The 10,618-nt window shown below is 40.3% G+C and overlaps 2 protein-coding genes across 6 annotated transcripts in view; both read right to left on the bottom strand.

Annotated features, from left to right (window-relative positions):
• LOC110982525 (zinc finger protein 862-like) lies at positions 1 to 9,742 on the bottom strand. 4 transcript variants are annotated; one of them, XR_015427471.1, is made up of 6 exons: positions 7,610 to 9,742; positions 7,408 to 7,461; positions 7,073 to 7,305; positions 6,777 to 6,921; positions 6,291 to 6,406; positions 1 to 5,988 (listed from the first exon to the last, which is right to left on the bottom strand). XR_015427471.1 is itself a non-coding variant. In XM_087144804.1 (4 exons), the coding sequence occupies exons 3-4, from the start codon at positions 6,378 to 6,380 to the stop codon at positions 5,887 to 5,889; spliced, it is 192 nt and encodes a 63-aa protein (XP_087000930.1). In that variant the 5' UTR covers positions 6,381 to 6,406; positions 6,777 to 6,921; positions 7,073 to 9,742; the 3' UTR covers positions 1 to 5,886. The 4 variants fall into 4 exon arrangements, 2 of the variants coding, with proteins under 2 accessions (XP_087000930.1, XP_087000931.1); XR_015427472.1 differs by lacking the exon at positions 7,408 to 7,461; XM_087144804.1 differs by having other exon boundaries at positions 7,073 to 9,742.
• The window catches only part of LOC110982524 (uncharacterized), a 118,453-nt gene that overhangs the window by 20,214 nt on the left and 87,621 nt on the right, over positions 1 to 10,618 (bottom strand). For both annotated transcript variants that reach the window (XM_022240989.2, XM_022240988.2), the window contains exon 8: positions 9,750 to 9,855. In XM_022240989.2, coding sequence (XP_022096681.1) covers positions 9,750 to 9,855 — 106 coding nt within the window. The remainder of the gene's footprint in view (positions 1 to 9,749; positions 9,856 to 10,618) is intronic.

Raw genomic sequence — 10,618 nt, 5'->3', positions numbered from 1 at the left:
ATGAAGAACATGTAAACAAAACCTTGCAGTGTGTGTGTTTACACCTGTGGCTTCAAAATGCACCAATTAAAATATGTCTAAAAAGTAAAATTACACCATGCATTCAATTCATCTTTAAATGGTTATTTTAGTCTATTTGAAGAAAAGTTAATACACCTCATTTCTAGAAACATACTATCTCTGCAGCACACCTGCTCCTTGTCAAAGCTCAAGGGGCTACTATAATTATTGTTTTTGGCTTTTTCACATGATGGGCCAAGGCCATGTTTTGTGAAGATTTTGTTTCTCTTTAGGAGTGGGGGGGAGGGTGTGGTTCCCCAATTTTAAGAAAAAGCTTTTTTTTTTCACAAATTTTGGCGGGCATCTTTAGTCACTTTGAAATCCTACATTAGGATCATTCCACGTATAAAGACCAACACACCTTTTGACAATGACTTATTGGTTTTCATACACTGGCTTTTCTGATGAAAGCCTATGTTTCGACACAAAATTGTCGGCTGAATTTCTCAATTCAGGGCTGAGGTTTACCTTACACATTACCATACACTTCACCTTTTAAGGTTAACAATAGCGGCAAAACTACAAGGTGCATGGGGGCATGGCCTCCATCTTTTGGCCTAATTCTCGAAATACATGCCCCCCCTTCCCATTCAGAAAAAAAGTTATAGTTTGCCTTGGTCAGTGTTTTACTCTTCGCTCCTCAAGAATGGGGTAGTTTAGATCATAATGTGTCCTTTCCAAAATACCCCCAGCAAAATTCAGACAGCATTAATTATACATAACATTTGGAGCCCTTGTGTATCATATTTTGTCCAGTCACTACCAAGGAGAGCACCTTAGTATCACAGCACAACTCGCACTCATTTCTATTCCTGAACTAATGAGACAACCTCCGTATTGCAAAAATTACCCTGACTGATTATTTTATTGTTTCAGAAAAGAATACTTCGTAGATGAGTAGGAAAGAAAGTAATCCGTATATTTATACATTATTATATCAAATATTAGCACCAAATCCCCAAGAAGAGAACACCAATGAATAATAGCAAGGATGTCGGGATTGTGAGAAAGGCACCAGCACCAGCTGTCTCCGAGTGTGATGGGATGCTGGGAATGAAGATGTCTGGTGGTTGGAATTACATGGTCTAGTTCTTTGTGAGGAAACCCAAGGCTAGAATGAGACGGACTTTGTGGTGTTCTCTGTTGATATGGCCATCAGCAATGAATAGCACCCAAAGTTAACTGCCTCTGCAAGATGTAGCTACAGCTAGCAGGAAAACCAGCATCATGCTACAGTTGTAATTGTTTCTGAGTGGTTAAAACGGAGGACCAGTGAGAAGACATGTGTTAGGTCCAAGGAGTCGAGTCAGGTAGGCGGGTGCTCAACAAACATCCTATGGAGGAGGTGTTTTAGAACATTTTTGTCTGGGACAGAGGAGCCAGCAAAGCTGTTGTGTATGACGGAGATGGCCGAGCAGTAGTTGCGAACTGCTGCTACTTGGAGACTAAGAGTTGAAATGATGGTCATTGCACCAAAAACGAAATTGGCGTATTCTGCTGTCATAGACTTTATGGGTGAAAAACGCTGTCCCCGTGTGGTCTGCTGCAGCAACAGAAAGGCCTGCTGCTCTAAAAGATCCTTGGACAATGGCTAACATGACAGGTGTAGATCCGTTGCCACACGGTGCAGGACATCCAACTTTGGTTGTTGTAAAATGCCTGGTCAATCTGGTAATATTATTGGTGACTCCACCAGTAGTCTGGTTAGGTTAACAAACCATGGTTGGCATGACAAAACTGAGTGTTGAGGAATACTCAGCAGTGTTCTTGCTCGATTTTTGATAGACCCTCAGATATTAGGGAAATATTAGGGAAAGAGGTATGCTAGCATTCCCTCCAAGTTTATTTTAAAGCATTCATTGCCCATGCTCGTAGGTGAGGGAAAGGTGCAAAATACCAGTAGTAGAGGGTTGTCCACCGATACATAGATCATCTTGGCCATGTCGTGGTGTAGGGTACAATCTTTCCCTCAAGGGCATCCACAATAGAGTTGTCATAACCCCGGATGTGTACCACCTGCAGGTCGATTGTATGATCCTTTTACCAGAGAAGCATCAGCCAACATCAGCAGGCAAAGTCAGGTAGAGTGTGTGCCACCCTGATGCATACTACACTTAGTTCTCTGATCGAATGCTGAAACGTTTGCCCTTAACCCTTGTCCGAAACGGACGTAGAACACTGAAGACTGCTTGGAGCAGTTATGTTATGTTTTCCCTGACGTCGAGCATCCCAGGTTCCCATTGCATGGTAGGCGAAAGACAGCCTCCCTGACAGAGGTGAGATGCATCAGTGGTTATTGTGACCTCAGATTCTGTCCTTGAGAATGGAAGGCTGTAGTTGAGGTGGTGTCTCAAGGACCACCAATGAAGGTGCGGGTAAATACTTGTTATGGGAACTGGGAGGTTGATGGGGTCTTTCTTTGGACAAATGTGGGCTAAGAGATGAAGTTGTAGTCTCATGGCCCGGGTAGATTCAAAGTCACTCTTTTCAGAAATAGCTAGTTGAAGGCTGGGAAATGAGAGGGTTGAGGTGACCAAATGCACAGCAGCGTAGCAATCCAGCGGGTTCAGAAGCCTGGGTTACAGACTGGCTCAACACAGGTGTGGGTCTGTTTCCTGACGTCATGTCAAGGACGGTATTGGGGGTGTCCGATTGAAAAGTCATCGGCGAACAGGCGATGGGCGTCCACCTGGTTGGACGTACCAGGAAAGTTGGCTTTTTGGTGGGTGGGCTGCAGCAACCAGCGACAGTTGGAGTCGGTTGGAAAGGAAGGAGTCCATCCCTAAAGGACTCAGCCATGGCTAGTGAGGACGTCGATCAGGCACTGGTGGACTTTGGTTCTTCACTGGTGGAGAATGCCTTGGCAGTTCTTGACGAACAGCAATGAGGATCAGGTATTTCCCTGGGCTTGGCACCCCGACCTCATAGTTTATTGCTCTCGTGAATTACAGTATGAAGTGGGAATCGGCATGGTCTTAGCACACAAATACCAGTGCGAGCTTGCGACAGTGAGACACGGGTATCGGCCTGGCCTTCTCACCCCATTCTCAGTGCCATTGCAGAGAAATGAGAACCACTAGAATATGTAAAGCCCAGACTGGCCTGTGTCACCTTTGTTGGAACTTCTGTATGGTATGGAGACTATATATATGAATGAATACATGTATGTTGATGCACAGGAGCTGGATGAAAATGTCTCATAGTACTGATAGTGGATTAACCTGCAGAAATTCACATACCTGAGAGAACATGTGTATGATGTTGTAGTGGTCTGTATTTGTAAATGTTAATGTTTGTCAATTTTTTCTTCATGAGTTTCTAACTATTGTATTAATTTATGTTTGCAGGGCTCGAGCGGAAACCAGTTTGAAACTGTTTGGGCATACCCTGGGTAGGTAGGTTGGTAAATAAATGGATGGATGGATAGAATAAACAGAAAGCAACAAAAAAGAACACTGAGATAACACTCTTACCACAAACAATCATACACAAAATAAAAGAGCTTTATTCATAGATGATCACGGTTGATCAAATTAATTAAGAAAACTAAAAAAAAACAACTGAGGATGCCAAAACTGGCACGTCCATTAAGTAAGTCACTAACAAAAAAAGGATGAACATGGCAGTGATGCTGCAATGCATTGTGGTAGAAGGCCTGCTACTTTTGATCAACTTTTTAGTGAAGGGCGAAAGGCACCAAGGGAAATTTGCATATAGTACAGTTGGGACAGGTTGAGTGCAGTGCACTACATGCAGCTCTAAGAAATCAAAACATGCCCCCAAATGATTTGAGGCAGAACCAATAGCTCAGACATTCTAACATTTGATTTGTCTGTCCAAAAGAAGGGTTAACTACCTGGCAGTGCCGGCAAGGTTAGGTACACATTTTTTTACCTTTAAAGGTATATTTTGGTTAACATGTTTTTTAAGAAGTCAGAGTCCAGAGGGAGCCACTGTATTTTCAATCTGTGCCAAAGTTGCCGTTCTTAAAAATCCCTTTTCACTTTTACCCTAAAAATTAACAAAAAATGTTGATTTCAAAGTTATGGCCAAAACAGTGAGAGCATTTCTAAATTCTGTACACTCCTTAAACATGTCCTTGTTCAGTTGCGGAACAAGGAAATATTAATATTAATACAAAATATTAATACAAAGGTTCCGTCTCAGGCTTATATAATCTTTCACATTAAGCATTTGCTTGCTTACAATTAGAACCCCACGTTTTGAATAAGTTAACACCATTTGTAAGAAAAAATGAATGTGGACTTGCATGTGTGAACAATTTTGTTTTTACTTTTAAATTATGTTGATTTCAAGCTTTCGCTAATGCCAATCTTGAATATCTTTTGATATTATTCTGAGAGGCACTATGAAATAAAAGCTGAGACAAAAGTAAGGGAAATGCAGTAATGGGAGCCACGTCATATGTGTAATAATAACATATCTTCAGCTTAGGTCTCCAGTATTTGCAACGAACATGAATAGCAAGTACAGCCAGACTTTCAAAGCTGAATTTCTCCCCAAATCATTTAACGATAAGTTCTTCCATAACAAAACCCAAGCTTACTAGCTTTAAAGTGAATTAACTTGATCATATAGTGATACCCTCTATTGGTGAAATGTAATCCTATTTGTTTCTTTATTTTCCTCCCCAAGAATTATGTCCTATAGTGGTTTTAGATGTTTAGGCCTCATTCTAAATATTGTGCAAAATTTTTAGCCTTTTTTCATGACATTATGAATGTTCCGTCTCTAATCAGTTTTATCTTCTTGTTTATTCATTCCCTGCAGCTGACCAGCTCCTTCATCATCACGACCACGTCTACAAGTCCCCCAATTTCTGCTGTCTGCAAGCCTTGAACCATATGGTTCCATTGAAGGTCACCTGATCTGTTTTCCAGCTTTGAACCACCTGGTTACAGCTGAATTACAGGAGTAGTCTTCGTCAGATGACCCCTCCAATGAGATATGCATAAGATCATCTACAGTTGCAGTAGGCGACCATACCTGCCAATCAGTCTTAATTTTGTTCATTAATGAGAATCCTTGTTCCGCTGTTGCTGTAGCCAGGTGTAGCACTTGGATTACTTTGATGGTAAAGGGAGAAGTTGGGGGAATCTTTCTGCCGGTTGAGGTAAAGAGTACCCCACAACTCCTGCCATGCCATTTTAGGTTTGAAGTACATCTCAGGACCTTCTTCAGGCAGACCCATACTGCTTCTGGTTCACAGCCATGTGCCACTTGGTAGAGACATCTAAAAAGTGATTGACGAGGACGTTGACATCATCAAATTTTTCACTTAGGTTGTTGAGATTCTGTGGCCATGTCTTGGGATTGAGAGATGAGACTGCTGAGAAAATCCTTTTAACTCTAAATGAGGCAAACCTCTCCTCCAAGCAGGTAATCGGGGGCTGAATTTATGCCAGTCAAGAAGCAGTGAACTCATCATGCCCCTTTGAGAAATTAATCAACACAAGACCTCATTAGCACTGCCTCTTCACTACCTGAAGCTTGGCACCGTCTTCCTCAAGCATGTTATGGAGAACCTCTACAGTTGTTCCCAACACTTCCAACACATCGGCTGCAGATATGTCCTCTATTTGGAATGTCAGAGAAACTTGTGACAACTATGTGCAAGATCAAGTTGTATGAAGACATTTTCTTCAACATCCCCCAAGCCTTTGCAGCATCTTCACTTTTTATGACACTTCTCTGCTCACTTCCAAGCTCTAAAGAATGAGCTGCCGTAGCAACATAATCTCTCTCTAGTGCTTTGAGAGGTCTCCATTTACGATTAATCCATCTAGTTCCTTCTGCTCTAGTTTGTCACAGAATCTGCTCATCCATGAAGTCTTCCCTGTTAAGTTCTCCAACTCGCTTTCGAGATTTCAGGTAGAAAGCTGCACAGGAGGCCAAGTAAACATCAATCTGTTAAAAAAAGAAAAAAAATGAAAGTTAAGACAAGTTTTGTCATTGAATGAACTCAAATCAAATTCAATGCATGACATTATTTTTTTAAGCACATTGCATATATATGCAATTCATGATACATATTATGTATCATTATGTATCATAAATACCATGTTTTGTTGACAGTGACAAGCCCTAATAACATCACAAATCACTGTAAATCACAATTGTCACTTACTTGGCAGTCTTTACTGATAACAAAGGAATAAAAATGCTTCACTTATTTAGAGGGCAACTCAACAAGCATGGTATTAAAGTACCTCTTTGGTGAAGAATGTGTTCTTGTAAGTGTCCTTGGCTGCCAACTCAAGTCTGTGTGCTATGCAATGAATCTCAACTACCCAGGGCATCTCCACTTCCAGTTTTCTGGCAAAACCTGAGAGTGAATTTTAAAAGCATTTTTTATACATAAATAAGCATTTCATGTTATTTCCCGGATTTGCAAGATTGATAGCAATAACATCTAATTTATCATTTAACATTTTTATAGTTTATGGGCTCTACATGTATAAACCAACACGCTGTTCTATTTCACTCACTTGCCCACCCATCCACCCTCGCTCGCTCGCTCGCTCACTCACTCACTCACTCACTCGCTCGCTCACTCACTCACTCACTCATCCCACTCATTCATGCATTCATTTTTCTCTTTATTACCAGTATAGTTAAAAAAAAAATCACTTTTTCTCCAGGACTTCAAAAGTGGTTATATTTTGAAAATAACTTTTTTTTTAAACACAGCTCACCTATCTGCAACCAAAGTTCACACTTGCTCAATTTGCACAGAAGCCAATTTGGTTTCTCTTCCAGGATGGGGTGTCATGTCTGGTAAATTAGCTGTCAAATGCCCCAAGAACACCATCAGTTGTGGCATTTTCAACATCTTCGATGCTGAAATATTAAGTGGAAAAAAGAAAACATAGAATAAATTAAGAAAGGGTTCAGTAATCACTGTACCATATTTGTGAACAATCTTAGCAGTGAAATAACATGGTGCATTTATATTTTTGAAATCGTCTAAATCAATTTTAAAAATCCTCACCCAAAGAAACGTGTTCATGGCATGCCCACCATCCAGGTATTTGACGTACACCAGCTCCTCCAGAAAGCTCCTGTCCATGATGCCATCAACAAGAATGCTCATGTAGTGTGCATCTTTGACAGCACAGTTCAGTTCAAGGCGGATGTTTTCTGCCAGAAATTCAGTGAATGTATGGGCCTTGATTGGATTTAGATAAGTTGTTCCAAGCTACACACCATGTCGCTTCTCCAGCCCTGCCAGTGATGGAAAGTACAAAAAAGAGAACTTGTGCTTTGCAAGGTGATAACATATGTTGAAGACTTTTACCATTTTGCTAAAACTCTTCTCGTTCACACCTGTTATCATCTGCAATATCGCTACTTTGAACTGCATGTCCTTTTTCCAACAGTCTGAAAAAAGTGTATAGAAAGATAAAGAGACGTGCAACTTAAATGTTCCATAAGAAAAAAAATGCAAAAAAGGGTAATAATTAAAAACGATAATTAAAAAAAAATTGGGAAATTTGAAAAGTAGGAGTGGTGTGGCAAAATTACATACCATATGTAGCTCTGCGCCCATCACTTTCTGTGTGTCTCAGTGCAGAATATTTCTTGGAATCTTCAGTGCCGAGAATGAATGGATCCTTGGTCACTGATCACCTGTTGCTCCAAAAAGTTTTGTGCCAATACTCCTTGCAGGCTATACATTGAATCTTTAACACTCTCAGGCCCTGGCCACAAGCCCCTCTGCTGTCCCTGGAAATGTGCACCCAATCTCCATGTAGTTCCCATATTTTCCTGATATACTCGTTTATGATAGGTTTTTCTTCTTTTTCTTTTGTTCAGGGGCAGCTTGAGATGTTTCTTCACTTTCTAGTTGTCTTAATGGTGCCTTAGATGATCCAGGTTGTGGCTTAAGAAAGCAATTCATCAGTCACGCAGCAAAAAACCAGATTTAGCGCCGTAAAGTATGTATGTACGTTTGCACAGGGCTAGTCTCGCCCTGTATGCAGTGCATGCATATAGTCTGGTCTGGTCCACCCTATAAACTCATTTGATCTTCACATGATATGATCGAAGCAGTAGCCAGACATATACAAGCTTTATCAAAGGGTATCGATTGACTGGCGTGACACATATTAAAAGCATTATATATAGAAGGTTCCTCATTCCTGAACTTTGACACTGCTTTTATTGAATTCTTCATGAAGCAAGCTTCTAAAATTTTCGAACAATGTGAGGCATGATGTTCTCGTCCTTTGTTGGAAGGGTATGTGATACCAATCCAACTAAATGCTACTAATTTTTTTCATATTAACTCCCAATTTATGAGGGTGTCTTGCATTTTCCTGTTGCCTCGAATGCACGTTTTCAGGCCTTTTGGGGGCTCTTTAAGGAATTTCTCAGGTAAATTCGCCCTCTGCCCACGTGTTATTTTTTTCACTGATTTCAGTACAAGTCAGTGACATCAACACAGAGGAATTGTTAGGAACCAATAAATTCCTGGTCAAGCATTGTTTTATTAATGGGAGTTTTTATTCCCATTGCATACAGGGCTGATTAGGGAGTTCCATTTGTTTTTTAATGTACTTAACAGAGACTGTTTTACATTGTGAACTGAACGACAATGAGCCTTTGTACCTCTTGCGCCATGGATAAAATAAGCCAGGATGAACTGCTATGTTATTTTAAGCCCTGTATGGGTCCAGATTTCATTCGTCTCATTAAGTGAGACATTATGGCTATTTTACATCCGGGTTATTTGTCTCTGTTTCGCTTACTAATAGGCACACCCATGGAAATTTCAACATCATAAACCCAGTACAGCCCTATTGGCAAGAGTGTCAAGTTTGAGATACATGAGAAGGCCCAGAGGGGGCATTATATGAAGACAACTAGTGCTTACAATATCAGCCAAAATTATTACTTTGTAACAGTCACAGTTGATTTGTGTGTTTCCTCATATACATTTCAGAATGCATGGTGTACATAGTAAATGGGTTTTTCAAAAATATAAAAAACCTTAATATAAATCAAGTGATAACGTCATCGTGATTTAACTACACAAATATGATCATAATGTTTTACCAACCCTATGAAAGTTAAGTGAATCAGATCATATCCTATGTAAGTGAATCAAAGATGTGTACTTTTTCATGACATCATCAGGACATCACAAAATTTTCCTCACACACAAATCTACGTTGCCTAGCCAAGGTTTCAGAAAAAGAAGTTTGAAACATTCTGTTTTGTTCAGCAAATAGATTGAATGTCTAAGTATGGCAAATTCTAGAAAAGCCAAACATTTTAACACAAACAAGCACCTGAAACAGCTGAAAATCTTTGCCTAAAGAAATGCTTCTTCACTGCACAGGGAAAAAAATCAGTCCAACATACATAAAACAAATATAAACCTTCAGTTCTGTGGAATAAAACAAATATTTTCATATTTCTTTTTCAATACAGCAGCAGACTAGCAACACACTAGTCTTTTTTTAATAATGTAATAGTTCAATTATTCAAAAGTAATTACAGTGGCACTCATTAAACATTAAGCTGGTTTCTGATCTTTTATCAAATGAAATCTACACATGAATTCTGAGTTAAATTAAAAATTCCCTTTTTACATATTGTTGAACTACATATATGTAGCTCCATATACAGCAGGTTACTAGTTAAGAGCAACTTTGGATGCTTACCTGTTAGTGCAGAGATATATGCAAACTCATCTTTGAGGGCAAATGCACAACCAAGTTGGGCAACAACTATTGAAGCTCGTAACAGATTTCTCTTCCAAGCTGAGACCTATTAAATACAGAATGGGGTAGAGCTGTAAATTCTCCCCACCTAGAGTGGGTTGAGTATAATACACACCTACCAGATTACCAATACATATGCATTAGTTCCTAGTCCATTACAGCATTCACTAAATTCTCAATCACCTGACAGTGTGCCCTCACTCGTTTGACCCCGCCAAGTAGCCGCCTTAATTCTTCCTCTTTAATTAGTAATCTGGTAGGTATGCAGAAGTAGACTCAACCCACTCTAGGTGGGGGGGGGGAGTCTACTGCCTGCAAACCTACGTAGATTACCATTACATATGCAGCGTAGCACCGAACCTGAGGATGGCGGGAAGGTGAGGACGTACCACCAACACCCCAGCCATGACTAAGGAGGCAAAGGAAGGTGAATGCAAAGATAGAAATACACATGCACTGTGATGGTTATGCACAATATCAAATTAAGAAAAACACAATCCAGATTCACCATAGGGATTGCTTGAGTGTGCCCCCTTGTAGAGGTAGAGGAGGGGGCCAGTGAGCCGTCCGGCGCACGGCGAGTCCATATGCATGGTCCCCTGCAAAACATCATTGAGATAACAGGAGGTGAATGTTGAAGGAGATTCCACACATGCAGCTTCAGAAATATCTATTACCGAAACCCCCTTAAAGTAGGCCCACGAAGAGGAAGTGGCCCGGACATCATGAGTGCAAATACGTCTTCTAAATTGCTCATTTGGGCTAGTACGACCAGTCAATACTAGCAAATTAAAGCTATCCACTTTGCA

Source organism: Acanthaster planci, linkage group LG13 (assembly GCF_054643075.1).
Source record: "Acanthaster planci isolate LZ-2023a linkage group LG13, COTS_SCS, whole genome shotgun sequence".
NCBI classification, from domain to species: Eukaryota; Metazoa; Echinodermata; class Asteroidea; order Valvatida; family Acanthasteridae; genus Acanthaster; species Acanthaster planci.
Note: the sequence above shows the minus strand (reverse complement) of the source record. Positions and strands in the feature narration are given on the sequence as shown.

Excerpts from the sequence above, each read along its gene's own strand:
- LOC110982525 (XM_087144804.1), bottom strand. The coding sequence starts at position 6,380 with ATGCCCTGGGTAGTTGAGATTCATTGCATAGCACACAGACTTGAGTTG. Across the intron at positions 5,989-6,290 it reads ACACATTCTTCACCAAAGAG|ATTGATGTTTACTTGGCCTC; the intron begins GTACTTTAATAC and ends TTTTTTTAACAG.